The sequence below is a fragment of the Xenopus tropicalis genome, chromosome 10, assembly GCF_000004195.4.
Source record: "Xenopus tropicalis strain Nigerian chromosome 10, UCB_Xtro_10.0, whole genome shotgun sequence".
NCBI lineage: Eukaryota > Metazoa > Chordata > Amphibia > Anura > Pipidae > Xenopus > Xenopus tropicalis.
Genome location: NC_030686.2, coordinates 20,012,921 through 20,040,867, shown reverse-complemented (window position 1 = coordinate 20,040,867; position 27,947 = coordinate 20,012,921). Strand labels below are relative to the sequence as shown.

Sequence of the window (27,947 nt, the reverse complement as noted above, 5' to 3'; positions counted from 1 at the left end):
GGTGCTGCTCCAACTAATGGAAGTATGACACTGGATCCAGTCCAGTGCAACTGGAAAAAGTATCTCAAGGTCCTGGAGGTAGTAAGTACTGCTGGGCTGGGGGCACCACTGGAGAAGAAGAACCTTGTGTCCATGCATTCCTAGTAATTCTGACACATTCCTATAAATTGTCATAATGTGTCAGTAACAATATAACTGCTGGCCTAGTCTTTAGAAACGGTTGTTTAACACAACTGTTTTGCTGCTCTCATGACCACACATTATGGCACATTATGCCATGCTTGTTTGGCACAAAAGCCAAGGATATAATGTTGGCAGCTGTACTTTCATTATCCACAAGCAGTATGGCTTCAGCATGTACACACCTGCCAGAGAGCGAGATAAAGGATAAAAGACATAAACACAGGAGCATAAAAAAACCAAGCGGAAACATGGCTTTCGAACCAAAATTAGTTATAAAGCCCCACACAACACAGAAACTATAATAAATGAATATGAATGAATAAATACCATTTTTATATGCTGAAATCCAGCTGCAAAACAGTTCTCTTTCTGCATCATTTGAAATCCTGGAAGGAGGAAGGGACTAAAAATTCTAACAACTTCTCCACAGCCTACAGACAGCATGCAGGAACTACATAATCCACAATACATTGCACTGTGATGTTACTTTCCTTACTTACATCACGTGCGTAGAGAATTGTGGGATTTGGAGGATGCATGCTAAAGGCAGGCTGAGTACAGTTGACCACTGTAACTTTTTTTTGAGTCTCAAAGTAGTCATCCAGATCAGTAGGAGAACAGGGGCCACACTTAACATTAAAAATCATTAAAAGGCTGCATATTTTTAAATTAATGTATATTACAAAGTTTCTTAAATTCTGTTTATTTTTAAAAAAAAACTTAAGTTGTGTTTGAGTGGAGTTCCACTTTAAAATCTAAAGAAACACAGTTTAGTGAACATTATTTTAGAACACACGGCAGCTGTATGTGCTAACATACAACTATATACTGATACTGGAGGCGTGAGTAAGTACACTTGAAAAGGAACATGTTAACAAGCACTTTTGATAAATAAGTCCCTAGTATCATACAGTATACATGCAGTATATTTCCCACTGGAAGAATGTCACACCACAGAGTGTGAAGAGGCCTCTGTATCCCACCTTTAGCAGTATTTTTTTTTTTATTAGAAACTGCTTCCACCACATACACTCATTAAATCTTTACCTAGAAGTGCAAACACAGGTTCTCATTAGAGCCCAGGGGCCCCATAGAAAAGGCACGCTGTTTGTACATGCCTGCCATTTCCTGCTCCCCCCTCTCTCTGCACACTCACCGATTGAAAGGAAGAAGCTGCAGTACGGGTTCCTGGGTCCTTCCTCCCACCTCCACCTAATGCTATGTGAGAGATAAGGTGCTTGAAAGTGAAAGGTTTGATGCGATTTTCAGGTATTTCATCAAAACCGCCAATTTTGGGAAAGCATTGCATTGTAATTTGGAGTAGAAAGACATGGATACCCATTTTGAATTTGCCTGAATGTGTACTTTCCTGGTTTTGGGGGGTCAATGTATTTTTTTGTGTTTTTACCCGACAGAAAATGCAGTAAACATGTTGAATTTTCAGTAGCTAGAGATCGCCGGGGCAATTTGTATGTACTAACTTCTTTTGGGGTCTTTAAATTCCAGATACTTTAGTAATCCTATGCACAATGGGCATCAAACTGTTGTCCACTGTTGTGGACCCTTGGCTAGTCCTTTTATCTCAGAGCTCATTCTAATTGGCCTATCTGGGCTCCCACTGAGTCTACTGCAGCACAACAGTATTAGCACACTGTACCTGTAACTGAGGGGAAGTAGATCCCCACCAGAAGAGTAAAGTAGGTGGTCATATCACTGAAAACATAAGGCTGATCCAGATTGAGGGCATCTGAATTAGGAGCAGATCGTAGTCCTTGTTTCTCCACTATGATACCTTTCTGCATATAACCAGCCCAAAGGTTATCTGAAAGACAAAAGGCAACGTATAAGCTGACGTATGTTTACATACTTTGTCACAAGCTTAATTTCCTGTAGGCAGCAAAGCACCTGCTGTGCCATTAGCTTTAAGGTTTGAATTAGGTTCAGCAGTTTGGTGAATGTGACAATATTTTGTTCACAAATGATTCAATACCTTCATTTATCTTTAATTTATATATAAATTAGGAATTGTATTTGACCAGATTTTTAAGAATTTAATTTTACCGACTCTGTAAAATTATACAAGGTCACTTAATACAACAAAAGCTCAATCCAACATGCAGGGGCTTAGAGATTTGGATTGACTGAAGAGAACGTACATTGGTTAAGAAGCTACTGCTGATTGGGACTCATATGTGAGAAAGGAGATGGCCTCAGTCCAAATGGTGTCTGGTGCAGTTTAATGGCATAATGGGTGTAAGTTGTGTTCCTGATGCACCAATTAAGACTTTGCCATCTGTATAAAAGCTTTAATGTATATTTTTGTCAATGACATCATGTCCTCTTTCCCATTTTTTAGCCTTAAATTATATTTTCATTTTATCTTTTAACACTCTCCAGACCATTGATTCCAAATCTTAACCTCCTACTTACCTCGAATAAGACCACTGGCTACACCAGGGATGCCCTGAACCTCAGTCACGTTGTTCTGAGAGAAGTATGTATCACATGTGGCATTCAGGAATGGTGAGGAGCAGAAGAGAGCCCACAGCTTGGTGGTGACTGTCTCGTTGCCACTGTCAATAAACTTGGCACAGACATCAAACCCTTTCCTGGAGAGTGTACGATTACCAAGAAGGCAGATACTGGAAGGAAGACAACAGGGTCAAAAGAGGCAAGGTATGTATATTTCCTTTACTATTTTAAAGTGTCAGCTAAAACCAGTCTACACCACCATTATTCTATGCCCTACTGTTATCCCAAAATCTGTCCTTCATTTGCCCTCTCTATCCCAATTCCCCAATGGGGACCCTGTGTGGCCAGGGTATCACTGGCGCACTTCTGGCTCCTGCTGTGCTATGCGTTTTTTGGCTTGAGGTTCGGCGAGATGACATCATTCTCCGCTGACCTCCTCTAGCGTTTAAAAGTCTCTGGTGCCGGCCCTGTTGCTGCAGCAAGTGCGCTGTTATGGATCTGGCTACCACTAAAAGAGCTGCTCCCACAGCTGTGATGTGACTATGGATTTTAGCCTTATACACTACGAAAAGAATCCCCAGTAGTTAGGCATTTATATCCTAACTTTAGTCTTTCAGCGCTTCTGCTCCTTCTGAAGAGCCAAGCAGGAAGAGAGATAAGCAGGAAAGACACTGTAAATCATGGATCCCCAATCTTTTATACCGATAAGCCACATTAAAATAAAAAAAGTGTTGGGGAGCAACACAAGCGTGAAAAAGTTTTCTGGGGGTACCAATGAGAGCTATAAATTGGCTACTTAATAGCCCCTATGTGGACAGGCAGCCTACAGAAGGCTCTGTTTGGTAGGTTACTTGGTATTTATTCAACCAAAACTTGCCTCCAAGTCAGTAATTCAAAAATAAGCACCTGCTTTGAGGCCACAGGGAGCAACATCCAAAGGGTTGGGGAGCAACATGTTGCTCATGAGCCACTAGTTGGGGACCACTGCTGTAAAGCATGCCATAAGACTGCTATGAGAGATAAAAGAATTTGTGAGGATTGCTTCACTGAATACATTTCTAAAGAGGTTGATCCAACAGTTTCTAAGCAAATTTTTCAGGATTCAGCTGTTCCATCTACATCTGCTTTCCTGATCAGCAATTATTGATGTCCTGGATTAAAGGCACAGTCTCTCAGACTCTTAGACAGTACTCTCTGCTACTGACCTTTCCATGCATAGTAAGGATTCCTGTATTCAAGAAATTTCTTCTGATGGAGTATTTTGTTTGAAGAGGACAGAACAGATAATAAGATTTCAGTATTTGATCAGAGACATCTAAATTATTTTATTAAACCGATTAGACACACACTTAATCTAGAGGATCCTGATCAGCCAACAACTTCCATTCTCTTTCTTAAAAAGAGTAAAGTGGCCTTTCAAGTCCATAAGGAAATGCAGGATTTAATTCATGTGGAATGGAAGATAATTCCAGTGGAAAGAAGGATTGAAAAATTGTGTTCTTTTTTTAGATGAGATACAGGAGATCTGGAGTACGCTTCCTTCAGTTGACGCTCCAGTGGCAAGACTATCTAGAAAGACAGAAAGGGCTATATGTCAGTTGGAGCAGCTTGTAAGCCTGTGGTGGCTCTGGTGTCAGTTACAAAGATAGAGAATCTGGAGCAGGCTGTGCAAGATAAAGTTCCTAGAGAAATAATTGAGAAATTGGAGGGTCTATAAAAATTTATACTGGCATCAAATTTCTGCCTTCAGACATCTCTAAATCTTGTTCAATTGTCTGCACGCTTTTTGGCATTTGGAGTGGCACCTTGGAGAGCCCTCTGGGTTAGAGCATGGTGTGTGGACTCTGCATCCCAAAACTCTCTTTGTAAGATGCCTTATGAAGGGAAGGGGCTATTTGGTAAAGCTCTGGACGATATCATTTCCAAATCTTTGGTAGGGAAAAATACTGTTTTACCTGCTTTCAAGAAGCAGTCAAATATTTTTTCCTGAAGAAGAGATGAGTCTAGAAACTTCCGATCTGGAAGAGATTTCAGACCCTCATCTTGGCGCTCTGTACAGATCTATTTTAAGCCCAGAGTTTAGACCCCCAAGGTCCCCAAACCCTCTCCAAAAACTTAATAATGGTCAATTCGGCCATCCTCCCATAGAGGCAAGGTAATTGAAATTTCGGTAGGTTTGGGCCAAGGAAATTCTTGACTCATGCTACAGTTCAAAGAGGTTACTGGTTGGAGTTTTCGGTAAAACTTTCTTCAAATCATCTTCTTGCTACGGCAGTGCCTTGAGATCCAGAAGGAAAACAAGCTCTTTTTCTATATGTCCACCATCAAGGCAGTCATTTATCCAGGGGATTGGTTAGCGTTCATGTACATGTTCCCATTACGTTAGAACAGAAAAGGTTCCTACGCTTCTCTCTGCAAGATCACCAGTTTTGCTGCCTTCTGCTCATGCTTGCCACCTCACCCAGAACTTTCACCAAGGTTCTTGTAAGAGAACATAGAACTCTACCACTACTTAGACAACCTGCTATTAGTAGCAAGGGATCCGAGCACATTGTTAGCCCACCTTCAGAGGACCAAAGATGTTCTAGAGAGTTTTGGCTGGATCGTCACTGTAGCCAAGAGTTGGATACTTTCATCCCAGAGGATGATATATTTTGGGGCTCAGAAAGATACAGTTCTGGGTATGATATCCCTTCCATTGTTAAAGATCCAACATGTCTCTCAAAAGTGATTCAATTCCTGGAGAAATCTTTAACATTGGCGAGGAAGTTTATGAAGCTCCTGTGACTTCTTACCTCAACTATAGGACTGGTGAAGTGGGAAAATGAGACCCATTCAGCTTACTTCTTCGTAAGTAGTGGGATCCTATTGGTCAGAATTGGTCACAGACGATTTAGATCACCAGAGACTGCAAAAAACATCTAACTTGGTGGACAGTTTCCTGCAACCTCTGGAAGAGATTTCCTCTTGAAGAACCAGCATGGATAGATGTATTCATGGATGTCCCAGGATTAGGTTGGGGAGCTCTCCTCCTAAGATCTCCAGCTGGCAGGAAAATCTTTCTGAAGTCGCATCCACTGTCCTGGAGCTCAGGACAATCAGTGAAAATCAGGATGGACAATGCTGCGGCATATATCGGGGGCCAAGGCAGAACAAGGAGCAGGACTCTGCTCAGAGAGACTACTCCAATTATAGAGTGGGCACTAGATGGCAACAGACCAGAATGCCAAACTTCCGGTATTTTTCTCCAGAGCCCTTTGTCCAGGAACTGTAGTGGTGGATGCCTTCTCCCAAGATTGGGAGAGACTGTTTGCTTATGTGTTTCCTCTGGTTTCAATAATATTAGGAGTCTTGGGAACATCCAAATTTGGTGACCTTGAGGTTGATGGCCTGGAGGTTGAAAGGAAGATTTTGAAAGAGTATGGTTGTTCGGATCCAGTTAATAAGACCCTAATTAAGGCTTCAAAGAATAATACGAACATAAAAGGTCTGAAAGACCTTTTCTTCTTGGGCTTCAGGAAGACTTCTTAATCCCTTAACACCCTTGGTGGCAGATGTTCTGGAATTCCTTTTAGAGGTGCTTCAGAAGGGATTAAGCCTTAGTATCCTGAAGGGCCACGTCTCAGCATTATCTGCAATCTTGGAGAAGAGGTGGTTTAGGGATCCACAAATAGAGAGATTCTTCAAGCAGTTCTCAGAATTTGGCCTAAGTCTGTTGTCCAACATGGGATCTTCCACTGGTGCTGAAGTCCATCTCTGCCTCACCTTTTGAACCGCTGGAGTGAGTTTTCTTGTGGTTACTTACCTTGAAACCTTTTTTTCTTGTAGCCCTCACATCGGCTAGATGGATATGTGAGCTGAAAAGCTCTTTCGGTGGATCCTCCCTACACTGTCTTCCATGAGAAGAATGTAGTTCTTAGGCCAATTCTAGGCTTCCTGTCTTAGGTGGTCAACATCAATTAACTTTTTTTTCTACCATGTTTTGATCCTCCGACATCTTAACAAGAGAAATATTCAACATTGGATGTCAATAGATGTTTGGAGGCTTACATCAATAGGACAGGGAGTTTTAGAAAGTCCAGAATGCTGTTTGTTATTCCAGTTGGAAAGAGAGAAGGAGAGGAAGCTTTCAAGGCTACTTTAAGTTTTTGGATAGTCAAGACCATATCAAAAGCATATTGGGGATAGAGCAGTCCTCCACCTGAGGGAGTTAAAGGAGAAGGAAAGGCTAGTAAAGAGTTAATCTCAAGCTGCAGGCATGCCTTCAGTTGTCTCAATAGTGCCCTTAAGTCTCCTCATATTTCACCTGTTCAGAAGATCTGAAGCCAGACTGGAAGAAAAAATGCTGAGCTGTGTAAAGAAAGTTCCCATAATGCCTCACTCCTGCACAGACATGCAGACCAACTGAACATGCTCAGTTAGTAAGACTATGAGTCAGCTTCCTGCTGATTGGCTCATATCCACATTCCTAATGGGGGGGAGTGAGTTCTTAGCATTCTTGAGGGAGGGGGGAGCAGGTTAGAGGAGAAAGCTGAAAGCTGCGTGTCTGTGGCAGAGGAAAACAGAAACAACTAATCTTTTTACAGAGAAGTCAGTGCAGCATTTCTGTGAGTGCTTATGGCTGTATTTACATAGATCTTTCTGATAAAGCTTACTTAGTTTTTAACTTTCTTTTTCCTTTAAGGCACATTCTACACGTGGTCTAGCAGCCTCTTGGGCAGTGAAGGCAGTAGTGTCATCAGAGGCAATCTGCACAGTAGCAACTTGGTTACCTCAATACATTTATTAAACATTACGGATTGGATATGAGGTCATCATCTCAAGCCCTTTTTGGGCAATCAGTTCTTTTTCTTCCTGTTTTGTGAATAAACTTTAAGCATGATTCTCCCTCATCTTCTTTGATTGCTTGGGTATAACCCATCAGTGTTTTTCATGTTGATGGAAGGAAGAGACAAAATTAATACCATACTTACCGAAATTTCATTTCCTGGCGATCTTCCCCCTCAAAATGCCTGCCCAGATGTGACTATATAATTAGGCTGTATAGATTTGAAAATTATCCATTTCTTCTTTCCAGGCTGGGAAGCAGCAGGAGATTAAACCGTAGGTGTTTTTCATGTTGACGGGAAGATGGCCAGGAAACGAAAATTCAGGTAAGTATGGTATTAATTTTCTTTTATCTCTGAGATAAGTACCTGGAAACTCTTCACCTTCAGCTAGGTTTCTAAACCTATTTTTAGGACAATACGCTCTACAATATTCCGAACTCCAATACCAGGCAAACATTGACAGTTCGGCTGGTAGGGTGGCAAGAGATCCCTATTCACCTTTTTAATAACTGAATCCACGATTACTAAAATCTGCTCCTCCTCACTCTATTGCTTCCCCCCAGGGTTCTCTTAAGCGTCAGCTTGCCCCATCATGCCTGCTGTTTAACCCCAACATCTTCATCCAAATTGGAAAATCTGTTCCTGTGGAGGAAAAGTTGATAAGCACCAGGATTATTTGGCCTCTATAGTGGTTTAACTAGATTTTACTGGAGCCCATATCAAATTAATGCTATGGCCCAAAAAGGTGCTTTAAGCTATCCCCTTAGATTCTGTAAATGAGATTCTTAAAGTAAATCCACTAAATCCTCCTTCCAAAATGTTCCTTTCATTATTTGCAAGTCATGGCCAAGATGAGCCCTAGGTCAGGATCAAGGTGTTACCTACCATATCAGTGATCCCCAACGAGTGGCTTGTGAGCAACATGTTGCTCATCAACACCTTGGATGTTTCTCTCAGTGCCCCCAACCCACATAGTTGTTTTTGAATTCCTGACTTGGTGGCAAGGTTTGGTTGAATAAAATAAGATTTACTACCAAATAAAGCCTTCTGATACTGTGCATAGAGGCTGCCTAATAGACAATCTTAGCCTTTATTTGGAACCTCCATGAACTTTCATGATGCTTGTATTGCTCTCCAAGTCTTTTTTACATTTGACTGTGGCTCACGAGTAAGAAAGGTTAGGGACTCCTGCCTTACATTTTACTAATTGCACTGGAACTGTAAAACCTAATTTCTCATTGACTCCTCTTGGTTACTCAGCTGTGACAATATTTGTGTATATAACAATATTCCATAGCTTGTAACTTTAAACTTACGGAAAATCTGGAGGGTCGAAAGCGGACTTGATTACCCCGGCGTATATTGCGATGATGGACAAGATGACACAGCCCAGGAAAACCAGGGCAAACTTATTCACATATTTAACTCCTACAAAAACTACAATGGCCATGCAGGTGAGCACACATGTGCCATAAACACGCATATTGTTGAGCAATGCTGCAGGTTCCTCCCTAGCTTCCTGAGCGATAAAGATAGCCATGCCAGGGAAGAGATAAGTCTGCAAGAGGAGAAGGAAATTAGCAACTGCAGGTTCTGTAAAGCCTGTAAATAAAATAGGGGTTTAGTTGGTTTATATGAGGGGGTAAGCACCATGGGAGTGTGGGGTAAAACAGTTTTCAGTGCCTTAACCCATTTAAGACAGGACATAGATAATCTACATACTGCCTAATCTAATTAACAACCAATTATCTGTTCAGCGTGTTGCTTGTACAGTTAGATCCAACATTTGTGTACAGATATTCAGATTATTAGTGTTGCCTACTTATTATGCATGGAACAATGCACATGTTTTTAGGCAAATGTAGTTCAGTATATTTGTATTCTCTGTCTATCAGAGGTGTCTTTATGTATATATCATTATATGTGTATGTGCAGCTGAGCATATGGATTTATAGCTAAGGGTGTGCAGATAGTTATAGTATAGCTTACCAGCAGGATCTCTATGGTTCCCAGGATGTACATGGCACCTGCAAATGTGGTTCCAAGATAAAAGCAAAGTCCCACAGCTCCTCCAAACTCCGGCCCAAGCGATCGAGAGATCATGTAATATGATCCACCAGCTATAGACAGACAGATGTCTCAGAGGCATTCGCTGCAAAAATGCACTGTATATCCGATTAACACTGCACCTCTTGCAACTGCACTGCACCTTATACCACTGCACTGCTCTAGTTATTTATGCACTGCATCCTAATACCACTGCCCCCACGTGCCACTGCTCCTAGTACCATGCAGGTAACTGCCAAAATAAAGGGAATAGGTTATAATCAGGTCATTCACACAGGAGTAGGTCAAAAGTCACTGAACTAATTCATATCTTATGAATTAGGGTTCTGGGCAGGTTAAGCAATCCAGTATAGAAGCTACTGTGGCTACAGGATTATGTAGGTTATAGGACAGGTTTCTGGAGCACATTTGGATGGAGTGACATCCATGCTTCATCAGCTTAACCTAGTGATTCTGGAATGCAGAGGTGTTTTGGTTATGAGACAAGAAGAGCAGCTAGTCGCAGGTGACACTTCTTCTACCATCTGTTACCAACTGCAGAAGTGGTTTGACCTTCCATGGAGCATACATTCATTTAAGATCTGAACTGAAGCAAAATGTTTGGCTTACTTCACTATTGACTATTTATCAATACTTACTTCACTATTGACTATTTATCATGTTTGGCTTACTTTACTATTGACTATTTATATCATTGTTGACCCTCTATGTATGAGGAATGAAGGAGTGATGGTCTGGGGGTCTAGGTATGGGGAATGGAGAAGTGATGGTCTGGGGGTCTAGGTATGGGGAATAGGGGAGCGATGGTCTGGGGGTCTAGATATGGGGAATGGAGGAGTGATGGTCTGGGGGATCTAGGTATGGGGAATGGAGGAGTGATGGTCTGGGGGGTCTAGGTATGGGGAATGGAGGAGCGATGGTCTGGGGGTCTAGGTATGGGGAATTGAGAAGTCATGGTCTCGGGGTCTGGGTATAGGCTCTGTTTCCTAAGGAGACAACTCTGTCTTGCTTGGACATGCAAGGCAAAACCAAAGAAACTGTTGGCTGCAAATGCCGATCACAGACTTCAGAAGAAGAGAGGAGAAAAAAAAACCAAACTCCTTTATCCTTTACTTTGGTAGTTACCTGAACATGTTATACACTGTACTGCATCTCAAACCATGTCAATACAGTTTGCAGTGTATCACTGGTCCTTGAACCCCTACATCTCACAGGGCGATACACTTTCTCTCTTGATACATCAATGCTTTTTGAATTTATAAATTCCAGTTACCATAGCCAATTCTTAAAAACTTTATCTAAATTATTCAAAGTATCCCCCACCCACACACAGTGTCTGCTGTTTATGTCAAGTTAGTAGGTTCCCCCCCATACACACATACACAAACACACACTGTGTCTGCATCCAGTGGCACTCTTCACCCCCTCCCCTCTTCCCCCACGCACTGCATCTCCCCTGCATCCCCCTACCTGGCACAACTCCATTGGTAGCGATGGCGCTCATTGAGATAGCAGTCAGCATGGTCTGCAGAGCAAACACAGGGAGGCGCAATGAGCTTGTGCCCAACGCATAATGGGAGGGAGATGATGAAAGGAGCAGTGCATCATAGAGGGGAGGAGGGACATGAGACGCAACGCATCATGGGAGGATATCAGAAGCAGTGCACCATGAAATTGTCTCCGGTACAGTGCATGGCGGGGTGAAGATGTCAAATGCAGTGCAATGTGAAAAAAGTATTTTGTGCAGTGCATAGTGGGAGTAAATGATATCAAATGCAGAGCACATGTTGAATGCTCTGCACACTCAGAAAGGGGTGATCTGAGATGCAAAGCAAGTGATACTTAATGCAGTGCATGGTTGTACAATGGCACCTGGGGCAGCAGTGCACTCGGCATGTTATATCCAATGCGGTGCACGCTCAGATGATGTAATACCAAATGCAGCGCATGACCAAAGGATATGATTTCAGATGCAGTGGAAGGTGTGGTGATATTGGATGCAGTGCACAATCAGAAGGTATGATATCAGTTGCAGTGCAAGCAAAGGATGTGAAACCAATCACAAGTCGGAGGATTTGACACCAAATAAGGTCCAGTACAATGGCCATGATATCAGACAGCTTCCAAAAAAACAGCAGACACACAAGAGCAGATGAATCAGCACACAAATACATGACGCATGCGAACCATGGGAATTATATTGATATTGTAAGAAAGAGTGAACATACAATATCAGGACATATGGTAGGAACTGCACATAAACACATGATATGGCAGATGTCGGGCAGAATCAGTAAATAGAATTTGTTGCATCACATCTTATTACTTATTCCAAACACAGGACGTACTCTCTGTTACAACAAGGACGCTAGAGATGTGTTGTCACAAAAAATACCTTTTTCATCGTACAATAAGAACAACTAGTAATGAGCGAAATTATTTGGCAGGCATGGATTCACCGTGTTTTGCCATTTTTGGATTTATTTGTGGATAGGGTTGCCACCTTTTTGTGGGCCCCTTAACGGCTGATGACATAGAAGTGGAAGGAGGACCAAAAGGGGCAGGCCTATGACAAGTTTGGAGGCGGAGCTGCTACCCAGTCTAGTAAAGGAGAGGGAAAATCAGCTAGAAGGTGGTGCGAAAATGGTATTGAGCAGGATGGAGGGCAGAATCAGAGACAGGCTGAACAAACTGGCCCTGGCCCTGGCTGGTATCTTACCAGACAGGCTGGTAAAATACCAGCTTGGTGGCAATGATAGACGTAGGGTCAGATGATGAAAAAAAATGCAAGAAGAGTCTATATAATACCCAATAAATGTGAAAGAAAAGGACAACATTCATCATACAAAGAGGATTTTACATAAGGTTGGAAAATACCCACACACAGTACAGCACAACAGAAACAACCCAACTTGGGGATGTGATAAGGATATTACACCACATGACTGCATAAATGTATACAACATAGGTTCCATAAAAAACAAGAAAATGATGATGGTACAATACAGTATCAGAGATTGTCATGATGTATGACATCACATAATTAGAGGATGTTGTATTGAGTGATGAGGGAATATGGTACCAGATGAAAAGGAACTTACAGAAGGTACAAGGGTTTAATATTACTAAACAGAAAAGGATGTCTTGCAGTGCATTGTTAGATGATTTGATGTCACACATTACATCAGTGAGGAAAAGAGTTGATGCAAACAGTGTTGGACTGGGAAGCCACAGGCCCACCAGAAAACCTTAGCCCATAGGCCTGCTTTCCAAACTATTTTTCCTCCTTTCCTCACCCAACTATTTATTCTCCTAGTTTCTATTATTTACATGCTAGCATCTATTGTTCCATCTGTTTCTCCTCTTTCTTCCCATTCACAAATAGGGAATGACTAGAAATAGGCCAAATGGTCAGGAGTAGGAAAGCCCACTTACACCTGGGCCCACCGTGAGTTTTCCTGGTATCCTGGTAGGCCAGTCCGACACTGGATGCAAAGTACAAAGAGGGGGTAGGATACAAAATAAAGACTGGACTTCCGGCTATATGGCAAAACAGTGATGTCATACATTGATAGCGCCCCATTAAAGGAAAGGCTATCGGAAGAGGTACAGATATGCTGGGTACAGTACAGGAATACGGTATCAGGTAACAGATGGAGACAGAAAAAAAGTATACAATACAATAAGAAGTTTGATATCAGGTAGGAATGTGAAGAAATATAGGGCATATTTATCAAAGTGTGAAAAAAGAGCTCCACAGTGAAATTCTGACACTCTTTATTTACTTGTAAGGCACTTATAGGGACATTTAGCTAAAGGTGAACTCTCTTTTACCCATTAATAAATATGTCCCTAAAATCCCATACAAGAGAAAAGCAATTTAGTTTGGCAAACTTTAGTTGATAAATATAACACAGTGTGGTTTTTAGAGGGTGTCATATCAGAAGAGGGTGGGATGATATAGGATATAGCACATATGTAATTGAACACCTGTTTTTTTGGGCATAATCACAGACTGTACTTTCACTTGCAGAAGGTATAATATAAAATATGTATAATATGGAACTTAAGGTAACAGCTATAGACTAGCATGTTGCAGTGTATCCAACAAGTCATAGTGTTACTGTGTAAACTGTCCCACTTTGTTACAAGATGTAATTACAGACATACTAACAGAAAATAATATCTGTGTAATTTATCAACATTCAAAATCAAATTTTTTCCATGGTTTTAGTTTTTTTGCCCAACCCCAGTTCCCCAACTTTAGAGGTTAGTAGATAAAGCATACAAAACCGATAGCCATTATGGGTGCAGGTTTAGAGACCAGCACAGTGGAAAGTGTTATGGTAGTGGGTTGGCTTTGGTCCCTGATAATAATGGTCCCCACAGTATAATGCCCAATAAATGTGATCTGCAGAAAAGGACACTGTAACAGAGACAGAGACACAGACAGAAGTGATGGAGTTTGTTACACTATAGATTACTGCCCTGGTGCAAATTTGCTATTGGCCAGTGATTCCCAACCATTACCTCAGGAAAACATGCTCACCAACCCCTTGGATGTTGCTTACAGTGGCCTCAAAACTGGTGCTTATTTTTGAGTTTTTGGCTTGGAGGCAAGTTTTGGTTACATAAAAACCCAGTGTAATGACAAATAGAGCCCTCTGTAGGCTGCCAGTCTACACAGGGGCTACCAAATAGCTCATATCATTGCTCTTATTTGCCACTCCCATAAACATTTGTCATGCTTGTGTTGCTCTCCAACACATGTTGGCTCATGTTATAAAAGGATGGCAGTCCCTGCTATTGACTTACAATTTCTTACAAATTGGGCGTGGTCTGATTTATTTGGGGCATGTCCAGCCATAGCAGGGACAATTCCTAGGACTTCTCATAGGCTGTACACTGAGATACCATCAAACTACGTGTGCATATGGCCCATACTCCCCTGTCACTGTAAGCTGAAGGTGTAGTGACCCTTTAAATCACAGTAAATTAGCCCTAGACAAAATAATAGGTGACATATCAAGCACATGGGTATTGTGAGGTATGTAAAAGTAACCGAGGAGGGGGATATTTAGTGTCTCAGGGAGACATTGACACAGATTATCAAACACAGACACTGGAAAATGATGCATATTTCATGTGGATGGAAGATGAAAAACAGTATTTCCAGTCTGCGCGCTAAAAGGTTCTGCATTACCTGTTAAATCGAAATGATAAGATGCAGCTTCCTTTTAGCTGATTAATTAATAATAATAATTGGCTTACCATTTCTCGGAGATACATTTAAAAATTTTCATTAAAAACCTATATGGTATATGGAGTCATGGGACACTTGTAGGAGCTTTGAGCACCTTAGATCAAAGACACAGAGGATGTTTTGTTGCCCACAATAAATCTTAACTATCACAGGAGACAAATTGTCCCTTGTTTCCTTTCCACCGGCCACAATACTAATTACCTGTGGGGAAACATAGGAGGCACACCATTTTATGTTTCACTGCAATTTGCATTTTAGCTGGTAGGAAAGCATTTGAAGGAGATTATTCACCCATAGTTGAAGTAGAGACAATTTATGTTCACCTTCAGACAATAGCCCCTGTGAGAAAAACATTTTTGTAAACTGTCTTTATTATTTTAAATGCTTAGTTTTGAAGCTACAAACCATATAAGCTTTGGATCGGCGTTGCTAAAACTCTTACAGATCTGCTCTCTCTGTATGGGATTTCCCAGACCAGGACTTGGCAGGCAGCCAAGTAAAAAAGTTCACTGGTTCTGCACATGCCTTCCTTGTCCTGCTTCATTTGCATATTTAATACCATTGGCTGGCAAGATTCAGCCTATCCTATCAATGAAATGCAAATGAAGTAGGAGAGGGAGGGCATGCCCAGTAACCAGTTCAATTTCAACTTCCTGTTAGGGCAGAATGCAAGTTGGTGTCAGAGATCCCTTCCAAAGACAAAGCAGAAAGCAGAGGAAAGCAGCACTAATCCTGGTCTGTAGCTTCAAGACTACACATTTTAAATAATAAGGATAATTGACAAAAATGTTTTTTCTGGCAGGGGCTCTTGAAATTCAGACTATAGTCTGAAGGTGAACATCCCCTTTAAAGTAGCCCAAACAGGGCACCAGATAGCCCTCTAATTGACTTGCAGGGCAGTTGCCCTGTGTAAGCGCTTGTCAGGAGATAGTTGCCTGGGAAAATGGCAGTCTGCCTTTCTTTGAAACCTGGTCCTGTAACTCTCAGCATTTAATCAGTAGGCAGTATTTATTGGTCACCTGTAAAATCCATAGCACTATGGGTGAATATACTGCCTGTTGGACTCAAACCATACCAGGCAGACATTTTTTTTGTGTGTTAGAACACAGTGCGATTGGAGGGGGGTTGAACAGAAAGATGAGCAATAACAATACAAGTACAACAGGCAGAGTCTAGCCCTTCGGTATGTCTTCTTTCTGACTGCCTGGGTCGGGGATCCCTGCAATTCAGCAGCAAATAAAAATTGAGAAAAGACAATAGCAGTATACTGAAAGTTAATGTAAAGGTTAACTCTGCTGACCACAATGCTTTGATCATTAGTGTGCTGTTAGTGGGGGCCTACGGCTATTTGTTCTGTCATTAACCACTCATCTGAAATCACACCTTCCATCACACAGGTGCAGAAAAAACTATAAAAAGGTGCATTGTACAAAATATATACAAAGTGCATTTTTTTTTTTGCATCTTTCCGACAAATAAAACCACGCAGTGAAGATGGCCTGGCATAGTGCCATTGCATAGAATACTCTTTCACCTTTGTGTGAAATAAATAAGTGTGTCTATCTAGGAACACACACAGAGAAAGGGACAGTTTGAACATGGCTTTAAAAGTTAAATGGAAACCACCCAAATTATGAAAAATGAATATGGTTTTGCATAATGAAAAAAAATGTAATTCTATGCACATTTTCAGTTACACATTGCTTAACAATTTAAGGGTTAATTTTAAGTGCAATTGGTATTAAAACAAGCGCCTGACTGTCCCTTGCTAATCACTGTGTTACCAGTTCTAACCCCTGAAGCAATGTAGCTCTCATCAAGCCATAGTGTTGCCACCTTTTTCTGTGACTAATACCGGCCTTTGGTTTGGGAGGCAGGATGTGGCGGAATTTGGGGGCTTGGCAAATGGGTGAGCTGGGTTGGGGAAAGGTGGGTGGGGCTAGTAAATGGGCAGATTGGTCAGGGTTATAGGTGGAGCAGAAGTGGGCCCATAGTTTTAATGGGTGATTGGCAGCAGAGAGGGTCAGGGAAGGGAGCAATTTATAGGCCACTACAAATTTACCAGCAAGTACATTGTAGAGAGGGCTCTACAAAGTGCTGGCCCTAGCTGGTGATTTACCGGCTAGGCTGGCAACCCTATCCAGCCAAGAGTCCAGTTTTGACAAAGCATTGCATGACCTGTGACCAGAAAGCTACAAAGGAGCACGCAGGCTTTATGTGAATTGGAGTCTTGGCTGGTAGAAAGGGAACTTGCTACACTGGGGTTTTTTACTATTACTGCGTTTGGCAGCATCATATTTATGTGACAGGCAGCCGAGGGCATGTAGGAATCCTCCTTCCTGCTCCCCAATAAATCACACGTCATATTTGGGAGGGGCTGAGGCCGCGATGGGGCCTGGTGCATGAAGAGAGGTGCCCCCAAGCACAAGATCTTCATTGAGGAGCACTAAGGGGCCTCCCTTAGTGTTCTTACACTTCTGCTGATTAGAAAATTACTTCTGCTGATTAGAAAATAGAACTGGGCCAACAGATACTACGTTCAGTAACAATTCACAAATAACCTTAAACTAATTTAAATGTTTCAACTGTTGTATGTTGGAAAGTTGGAATACATTTTCTTTAAGTATGCAAAACAATTTGTTTTTCTTTATTTAGTTGGTATTCCTCAATTGCAGGGTCAAAATAATATGAGGTTCATACCTATTTAAGGTGGCCATGCATGGGCAATTTTTATTCTGCTTGTTCTGCCTCTTCAGTCAACAGCTTATCTGTCTGTGTATGGGGCCCCACTGATGGGCCTGCCCAACTGATATCTGTCTGAAATTGGTCAGGTTTGAAAATTCCATCAGACGAGGAGCTCATCGACAAATTGATGTGGTCCTTGTGCAATGGGTCTCAGTAAGCACCAATGGATGATCTGTTTGTTGGCCCTAGTGTCAATAGTTGGATAGGGACTATTTGGCCTAGAGTGTGGGTGGCCCAATCAGACCCAGATACGCTTGTCTGGTGACTTTGCTGTGTATTGCAACCTTTAGGCCCTAAACAGACACTGGGGCTGCGTGTACAACACCTGCTGGGGGCTTTTTTTCTTGTGTTAGAGGTCCCTGAATCTCCTGAGAATCAGAGAAGCTTGAAGGGGATGGATACTGGTACAATTATAATTGGTTCATTTGTTACTAACTCACTGCAAAAATGACAGGTCCCATTGAATTCAGAAAGTTGTAGTTTAGCAACAGCAACAGGGCAAATTATAACCCTATGCCATTCATTAGGGACAGTGTTATGCATTATGGGCAGCACCCAGTAACTTTTCAGCTGTTGCAGAACTACAACTTCCAGCATGGCCCTTTAAACTAACGTATAAATCCTTTGTACTGCTGACTTAGTCAGCTATTGCAACAGATTATAGATGAGTACCTAACAATAGATGATTAGCACAAGCTTAGCAATGTGTTATACATTGATTTCACTTTTCTTTTGCCATTTTTGGCCTAGGGCCAGTACTCACACAAGAGCAGCACATCACAACCATAATGAAAGATTCCATGATGCCGCCAACGCCGACCACCCAGGTGAGACGTAGGAATAAGATCACTCCAAAAATGTTTTGTAAGCAGGGTAGGTAGACCCCCATGAAGGTGCCCATCCGGGGTGCCTGGAAGCAGACAAATAGGACACTCATCAAAAACATATACTGTGCAGTGAGCTTTAATTAGCCATTCTGGAGGGGCAATGTGGAATATAGATGGTACCTGATTAACATTAGAAATTACATCTTTATTGGAGCTCTGCATAGATCTGGTATCTTGCTTTGTTGCCAGTGCCATAGTGGTCCTCTCCAACATGCATAATAGTATGTGGTTTGGCAATGATGCTTTCAAAGAGGGAAAGATGAATTATAGTTCCATGTCAGTTCCATCTAGTTGCTGATTGGCTGGTATCCTACAGTACCTATCACTTCTGGAGCACAACCTGACTACCCGTCACCCAAACTCCCAGCTCAGTCAAAGGATTTCCTAAGGAATTCTACAATGGAGGCTGGGGGCATATTTTATATTTTTTTAAGACTATAGGCACCATTGGAACACCCCCCCCCAAAAAAAAAAAACTTGCTGCCGTAGGCACTGGCCCTCAGGTGCCTATATATAAATACAGCCCTAAATAGTCCAATAGATTTTATACAAGAACCGCCATTTTGACTAACCTGGCCATGCAGAATGAGGCTGGATAAAACTGTACTTACACAGACCAATATTAACTGCCAACTTGGCCCTATCAGATTGAGTTAGTAGCTTATTGTCCAGTGTATGGAGGCAAAGCAATGGTCTGCCTGGGTATCTGTGATTCTAATTACTTAAAAAACACTTTGGATTCTGCAAACTGTTTATGTTGCTTAGAAGGAACAGATAACCGGTTTACATACCTCCCAAATGTCCCGCTTTACGCGGGACAGTCCCGATTTTGCCACCCTGTCCCGCAGTCGCTGATTGATTTGTAAATGTCCCGCTTTCTAAAGTTCCCTGCTCTCTGCTCTTCACCCCGTGACATCACACTCACGTCTCTCGGGAGCACTGCAGCTTCTGCACCGCTCAGTTCCATTCTAACATTTAAGCATTCACGGTGCGAGAGACATGAGTGTAACATCACAGGGAGAAGAAGAGCCGGGGGACAGAGCCAGACACAGCAGGCGGGTGGTGGTGGGAGCTGAGGGAGCCGCAGGAAACGGGGACGCTGGGGAGGACGTTGCAGGGGAGCTGAAGGATGTTGGGGAGGATGCTGGGAGGGAGCTGGAGGATGTTGGGTGGATGCTGGAGGATGCTGGGATGGAGCTGGAGGATGTTGGGTGGATGCTGGGGGGAGCTGGAGGACGCTGGGAGGGAGCTGGAGGATGTTGGGTGGATGCTGGGGGGAGCAGGAGGACGCTGGGAGGGAGCTGGAGGATGTTGGGTGGATGCTGGGGTGAGCTGGAGGATGTTGGGTGGATGCTGGAGGGAGCTGGAGGACGCTGGGAACGAGCTGGAGGATGTTGGGTGGATGCTGGGGGGAGCTGGAGGACGCTGGGAGGGAGCTGGAAGATGTTGGGTGGATGCTGGGGGGAGCTGGAGGATGCCGGGAGGGAGCTGGAGGATGCTGGGGGGAGCTGAAGGACGCAGAGAGGGAGCTGGAGGATGTTGGGTGGATGCTGGGGTGAGCTGGAGGATGTTGGGTTGATGCTGGAGGGAGCTGGAGGATGCTGGGAAGGAGCTGGAGGATGTTGGGTGGATGCTGGGGGAGCTGGAGGACGCTGGGATGGAGCTGGAGGATGTTGGGTTGATGCTGGGGGGGAGCTGGAGGATGTTGGGTGGATGCTGGGGGGAGCTGGAGGATGCTGGGATGGAGCTGGAGGATGTTGGTGAATGTTGGGGGGAGCTGGAGGATGCTTGGAGGGAGCTGGAAGATGTTGGGTGGATGCTTGGCTAGCAATGTTTTAGGGGGTCCCTGCTCTCGCACCAATGCAAAACGTAACACCTGGCTACCAATGTTTTAGGGGGGCCCTGGCTACCAATGTTTAGGGGGCCCTGGCTACCAATGTCTGTCATGATATACAGGTGCCACAGTGCATAATGAAATCCTTAAAGCCACAATATGTCATAAAATGATTGGGGCCACTGTGTCTGTCTTCTGGTGCACTTTGTGCGTGTTATGCTTTTCAGGTGTGGTTTTGTAAAACTGGCCATAAAGTGGGCGTGGCCTGAACACAATTTTGTCCCTCCTTCTACTTTTCAAATGTTGGGAGGTATGGGCTTATAAGATGTGGGCATAAGTATGACAGCAGATATAGCATGTCCACTTTAAAATACATAAGAATGAGAAACATTTTGGTAAAAAGATAAAAATCATAACAACTAGGGGCTGATTTACTAACCCACGAATCCGACCCGAATTGGAAAAGTTCCGACTTGAAAACGAACATTTTGCGACTTTTTCGTATGTTTCGCGATTTTTTCGGATTCTTTACGAAGTTTTCGTTACCAATACGATTTTTGCGTAAAAACGCGAGTTTTTCGTATCCATTACGAAAGTTGAGTAAAAAGTTGCGCATTTTTCGTAGCGTTAAAACTTACGCGAAAAGTTGCGCATTTTTCGTAGCGTTAAAACTTAAAACGTGCAAAGTTTCGCGTAAGTTTTAACGCTACGAAAAAAGCGCAACTTTTTGCGCAAGTTTTAATGCTACGAAAAATCGCCAGATTTTACGCAACTTTCGTAATGGCTACGAAAAACTCGCGTTTTTACGCAAAAATCGTATTGGTAACGAAAAATTCGTAAAGAATCCGAAAAAATCGCAAAACATACGAAAAAATCGCAAAATACCGATCATTACGAAAAAAACGCAATCGGACTCATTTCGACCCGTTCGTGGGTAAGTAAATCAGCCCCCTAGTGTTGGCAAATTTACTGTTACTAAGTATATCCTGTCTAACAAAATGACATATCTTAAAATTGCCATGGAGTTGTTTCCTTGGCCTTGCTAAATCTTTTATTCCAGTCACTCTGCTTATTATTCTTGCTGAGTCCTCCAAATCCACCAGTTACAACTTGGTTTGGATAGGATTTTGGAACAGGGTGATCTCCATGTTCTTTTATTAAGATAAGCAGAATTTCAGCCATAACATTCACAGGGCAGCTGTTTTTTGAAAGAAAGGAAAAAGACTTAACCATTGGTTCCCAACACAACCACAAAAGAAGCTGAAACATTTTCAAAATAAATTTCGTTTTTAACAGATCTATTGTCAAAGATTCAGTTTCCTCAGCTCCTAAATGGGGTAGACTTTAAGAGCGAAACCGTGAGTTTGTGATATAAAGAACCATATAATCTCTTTTAAATGCAGGAAAGGAGGGAACTTGTACTCTGCTGAATAATGTGGTGATAGTGTGTCTGGAAGTCATTTTTAATTAAAAGGATTTCATCATGATTTTATGGTGTAGTTTTTATTTCTCATTTACACTGCTCAAATTGCAAATAATTAATTCCACTATTAAAAATGTTTATTCCTGAACCAATAAATGTATTTTTTAGTTGTAACAGTATTGTGTAAGCGGCCATCCTGAGCTATCAGAAAGAGCCAGCATTCACAATGGAACTGCTTTCAGATAAGCTATTGTTTCTCCTACTCAATGAAACTGAAGGAGTCATGGCCAGATTTGGATATTTAGTATTAGGTGTTATTCTCATATCAACCACTATTTGGGGCATGGGAGCGTTTTTGCTCCCATCAGTTGTCTCACATTGACCATTTATTACAGCACAAGTGTCAGGATCATCCAGGACTCAAATACTGGGCCACTGTAGGCACTTTGGGCTGACCCTGACCAATTCTCCTCTCACGCTCCTTGTATTCTCTCTACCTGTTCCCTTTTCTCCGCCCACCTCGTTATTCTCATGTGTTTCCCATCTCGTAATCATGACCCTTTATAAGCCTGTCCCTGACCATTGCACCTTGCTTGGTCATTGAGTTATTTTCTGTGATCTTGCCACTGTATCCTGTCCTTGTTCCTGCCTTCGAGGTTCTGTACCATGACCCCAGCATTGTTCCTTCGCTCCTGGCCCCTCCTTGTCCTGTTCTTTGGATTCCCCAGTACTGACCCATGGCCTGTCCACAACTTTGATTGCTGCCTGACCTGACCTTGGCCTGATTCTGGATTGTGTCACTGCCTGCCGATTTCTACTGTTCAAGTCTGTATAATCAATTATATGCACTGTTACTTATCACTTAGTTAATTAAAGTTCACTTTCACCGATTATCATGGCCTCTGACATCAGTTCAGTGGTATATGATTACACTCTGGGTTACCCAGTCTTTAGGCTCCCAACTTCCAGGTAGTCCACAGCGTCTCCTCAGGGAGATTGTGACAACAAGTCACATGACTGAGGGCACCTGGGAAACTAAGAAAATGTCTTAAGGTGGCCAGACACGACTGCCATACCCGACCGATATCTGGCCTGAAATTGGCCAGATATCGATTGGACAGGTTAAAAGATTCAGTTGGATTGGGGACCGCATCGGCTCGTTGATGCGGTCCCCGAACCGACTGTGCCATTGCCGCCAATAGTATTCGATCGTTTGGCCCCAGGGCCAAAAGATCAAATTAGCCTACATTTTCCCGATATCGCCCACCCGTAGGTAGGGATATCGGGACAAGATCCGCTCGCTTGGCGACATCACCAAGCGAGCGGATCTTAACGTGTATGGGCACCTTAACCCTCTGTCAAATTTCAAAATTAAATATAAAAAGAATTTGCTTGCTCTTTTGAAAAACTGATTTTAATGCCTCATTTGCTGATACATTTTGTAAAAAACACATATTTTTCTATGGCAGAATACCTTTAAAGAAGAAAAGGTAACAATGTCAAAGGTCTATAGCATGCTAACACTGCAACAGTATTTTCTCTACTAAACTGATTTGCTATGTACACTTTACTGCAAATACTGGGTGTAAATATATATAACAAACTATTTTTCAACCTGGACTGGCTTCTTCTTTCCGCCCTCATTGTTCTCTGCTTCCTCGTGTTCCTTCACACCTTGTGTCAGGTTTGTGTAATTGGCCAAGCCGCTGAGGAGTGAGGATACCATGGGACTGGTGTCCATTTCCTCCTGAACAACAAAATCGATAGTGGGAAAGTATTTAGAGAGAGAAAATTAAAGGCATTGTATGAAGAAAATTAGAATGATACTTGGCACTAAGCTCAGAGCAAGAGGTTAGAAAAAATATAGATATGACTGACAGAGGAGTTTTAATAGATGTTATATTGGATTAAGGTGAAAAATTATCATCAGAAAGATTATGATGTAGTCCTGGCAGTTTTATACCATATACAATTTGTACCAAATGGTGATATTTAGTGATGAGTGTCATTTTTCATCAGGCATGGATTTGCGGCAAATTTCGATGTATCGCCATTGGCGCAAAACAGACGCAAAAAATCGCCACACGTCTTAAAATTGTTACTCACTTTATTTTTTGATGCACATAACTATTTTTTTGTCATGCGTCATTTTTTGTGTTTCACAAACTATTGGTATTGAATAAGGTCTTCAGATATCCAGAACTGGACCTTTATACCATTAAAATAATGGAGGTGTCAGGAAGGGAGACAACTACAAGAGCATTAATAAATTAAAAAGCTGCAGAGGCTGCTGTAGAGTGCCAACTAAGGTAAAGTAATTCAGAAAATGGGACAGCCAGTGACCAAGTTACCTCAAATAGAGCCATGTTCTTTCCTGTGTCCATCTCTGAGCTGTTAATGAATGGAGAGCTCTCTTTGGGATTTCCATCTCCTGAAGGATAAAAGAAGACATTGTTGGACATATGTTATATCTAGTAACCCTCAGAAACCAATTAGATGTTTTCTATCCAACAGCTGACTGGGCAATGCTACCTGCAGATTGTTTGCTATATGCTACCAGACTTGTAGAAGATGATATGCTTTATTACATTAGTCCCTATGTGTTTGGTCAAAGCTGGAAACTCTTCTTGGTTGGGATGCCAAGGCCACTACTGTACTCACCTACATAAACTACAAATTCCAAAAACTATGCCTGAATGAGGATGGCAGTGATATGAACATGGAGTTCATTATTACTTACTTTGATATTACTGTACAGGAAGTCACTATTATTTTAATATCACGCTAGGTATCTATCCTCATACAACTCATAAATCTTGTTAGCATCAGACATATACATAAACATTCATCTTTAGTTGTGGACCATCACTGTAGAATGACCCAAGATCAGTTTCAGACACAACCATAGCTTGCTTTTCTTCCTACTCCTGACTAACCTTGCTTGCTACAGTTGTTTATCACAGGTATCCCAAGGTCTTTCTCCATCAAAGAATTATATAACTTCATCACTATAAGGGTATTAGTATTAGCAACCTGTCATATAAAAATACTGTAAATACCAGGTGCATACCCTTACATTTATCAACATTGAATCTCATCTGCCACACAGAATGCCAGCTTGTCCATTCCCCTGCAAGGTTGCCATATTCTCAGTGTATTGAATTTGCTTTCGGCTTCCTCTTCCAAGTCATTTAGAAACAAACTAAATATAAGTGTACCCAATACAGAACTTTGCAACACAACACATTTAACCCTAGTCCAGTTACAGAATGTACCGCTGACAACATCTCTTCCTCTGTTCATCTTCCTACTCCCCTTTTTTTCTTTATAAAAACCAAGTAAAATAGTAAGTTAGGTTGAAAAAAGATGTACGTCCATCACGTTCAACCATAATGCCTATATATAACCTGCCTAACTTCTAGTTGATCCAGAGGAAGGCAAAAAACCCCATCTGAAGCCTCTCTAATTTGCCGCAGAGGGGAAAAAATTCCTTCCTGACTCCAAGATGGCAATCGGACCAGTAAATTAGTTTGGCAAGATCTGACCCTTATAAAGCCGTGCTGCTTACTGCTTATAATGCCATTCTCCAGGACATAATCTTTAATGTGTCTCTAAACAACCTTTTCATTTCTTGCTCACTACTGTTGGGGACAAATTAGAGCTCATAAAAATAGTCAGATACTTGTACAGCATATTCGAGCCATAGTGCTCAGTATATTTGACACACACATTTAGGTGCCTAAAAGAACATTATTGGGAGCATGTCTATTGGTAATACAGGTATGGGACCTGTTATCCAGAATACTTGGGACCTGGGGTTTCCTGGATAAGGGGCCTTTAGGTAATCTGGATCTTCGATCTTCATACCTTAAGTCTACTAAAAATCACTTTAACATTAAATAAACCCAATAGGATTGTTTTGCCCCCAGTTAGGATTAATTATATCTTAGTTGGGTACATCAAGTACAGGTACTGTTTTATTATTTCAAAGAAAAGGAAATCATTTTTTTTTTAAAAAATTAGAATTATTTCTTTATAATGGAGGCTATGGGAGATGGCCTTCCTATAATTCTGAACATTTTGGATAATGGGTTTCCAGCTAACAGATCCCATACCTGTAGTAGTGTTGCTAAGCAGAGATATATTGGATAAGCCTTATAGTTGGGGCGGTTCTTCTCCATTTGAATAAATAATATATTTTGTAAGGTTTTTTATCGTTTATCGTTACTATTTATGGATTTACATTTTTTCTATCTATTTGGGTGTGGCACCATAGTGTTTGACATTGTATCATTTTAATCTTACTTTGATTGTAGAATTGCTTTTAAAACCTGATATTTAATGGTTAGTTAGTATGTTTTGTATGTGGTTGGTCTAATGCCATTTTATATGATTTATATTTGATAGGATCTGTCCACACAAGTGTTCTTTATACTGTAAGCGAGATCAGACATACAGACAGTCCTTTAGGTGAATAAAGTCCATTTTATAATGTACACTGACAAAAGTAAACAAAACCCTTGCCACACTTGGGCTCTAACTAATACATAGGGTGCTTTCCCTCTTTATTACCGGTCCCCTACTGGGATTACCGGCTAAACCAAAACATGCACAACTGCACAGAGTCACAGTACCTTGAGAAGGTCCACTCCAAGCTGCTTCAGGCAGGCACAGACCCTCACACACCAATTTCAGTCCTCCGTTTGAACCCCACACTCTCTGACTGCAGGCATATCTAGCCTGCTAATTATTCCCCAGGTGTCAGGAACTATAGGGACTCGAACCCTGGACTGTATGCGGAACTCTGGGTGCACATACTTGCTGAGCCACAGGGGGCTCTTTGAGCTATATGGGATCGGTTGCCCTTGTGTCCCTTCTGCCTTTTTACCAGTTTCCCTATCGTTATTGGTCATCACATGTGTGGCTGCTTTAGTAATTACTGGACTATATAAACCCTCTCCAGACTACACCCAGTGCTCGATCATCGCTCCCGCTTAGCCTGGTCTTGCCACCTCTGATTCCTGGTACCTTCTTATTCCGTGTTCCCTGCTTGTGCCCTGCCTGATCCCTTTTGTTGACTTCCCTGGTTTGACTTCTGCCTGACTCCCGATTTGCTGGAACCCTGCCTGGACTGACCTGTGCTTGTTAAACGGATGTGCTTGAACTCTGCCTGGACTGACCTCTGCCTGCCTACGGATTTGCCTATTGCCGGACTCTGTATTTTCTTCATCTCAGGCTTGTACTTTACGTTTACTTTTGTTCTGTTGGTCGTTATTAAACTTCCTTGATTATCATACTTGGCTGTCTGGCCCTTAAAGGGAGTTCTGGGGGTTATTACATATAGGCTCCTACCTGCTGGCCTCTTGCCAGAGGCCAGGCCTGACACCAGGTCAGACTCCCTTGGGGAATTAACCTACTCAGGACTGCTATACATCTGGGAGTAGGAGATGAACCTAGGGGAAATATATCTCCCTTCAAACTGTTTTCCCATTACCAGTTCACACCCTCTGCTTCAGCCCGTAGGGCTGAGCACAATGAGCCACCTGACAATGCACTCTTGAGAGGGCATCTGCATTCCCTTGCAATGCCCCAGATCTATACTCCACTGTAAACTTAAAGTTCTGTAGGGCCACAAACCATCTGGTGACTTGAGCATTCCTTTCCTTATTTTTTGACATCCACCTCAGGGGAGCATAGTCAGTGATCAACCTAAACTTACGACCCAGCAAATAGTACTTCAGGGCCTCCAAAGCCCATTTAATTGCCAGGCACTCTCTTTCTACAATGAAAGAGATGTACCTACTCTCAGCCGGTGTAAGCTTTCTGCTTAAATAGACTACCAGCTGTTCCTCACCATTTACCACTTAGGAGAGGACAGCCCCCAGTTCTACATCTGAGGCGTCAGTCTTTACCACAAATTCTTTCTTAAAATCGGGGATCAAAACAATTGGGCTAGACCAATCAGTGTGGGACTCCTCAATTACTCCCAGTTTCAACATTTTCTTCAACTCTTCGGAGACTGCCTGTCTCCATGCCTCAGGGATTTGGTAGGGCTTAATGTGTACCTTTACCTGGAGTTCAGTAACAATATCATGTTTAATGGGATTGGTTTGCCCAGGAAGGTCAGAAAAGACATCCCTATTTCTCATCAAAAATTCTTTTACTTGTTTTCTTTACCTGTTTTTGTGAAACAGACAGGGTTTCTGCAATTTTTAATGGAGAACAACAGAAATTGTAACAGACA

At 42.2% G+C, this 27,947-nt stretch overlaps 1 protein-coding gene across 4 annotated transcripts in view; it reads right to left on the bottom strand.

Moving 5' to 3' along the window:
* Positions 1-27,947, bottom strand: part of slc12a5 (solute carrier family 12 member 5) — a 64,221-nt gene that overhangs the window by 19,272 nt on the left and 17,002 nt on the right. For 3 of the 4 annotated variants that reach the window (XM_012952550.2, XM_012952549.3, NM_001078838.2), the window contains exons 2-9: positions 24,055-24,134; positions 23,319-23,450; positions 18,323-18,469; positions 11,022-11,076; positions 9,474-9,604; positions 8,801-9,042; positions 2,614-2,825; positions 1,841-2,005 (exon numbers count right to left, since the gene is read on the bottom strand). In XM_012952550.2, coding sequence (XP_012808004.1) covers positions 1,841-2,005; positions 2,614-2,825; positions 8,801-9,042; positions 9,474-9,604; positions 11,022-11,076; positions 18,323-18,469; positions 23,319-23,450; positions 24,055-24,134 — 1,164 coding nt within the window. Of the gene's footprint in view, positions 1-1,840; positions 2,006-2,613; positions 2,826-8,800; positions 9,043-9,473; positions 9,605-11,021; positions 11,077-11,693; positions 11,698-18,322; positions 18,470-23,318; positions 23,451-24,054; positions 24,135-27,947 lie in introns of those variants that run through there. The other variant, XM_031894159.1, reaches the window with a different exon arrangement.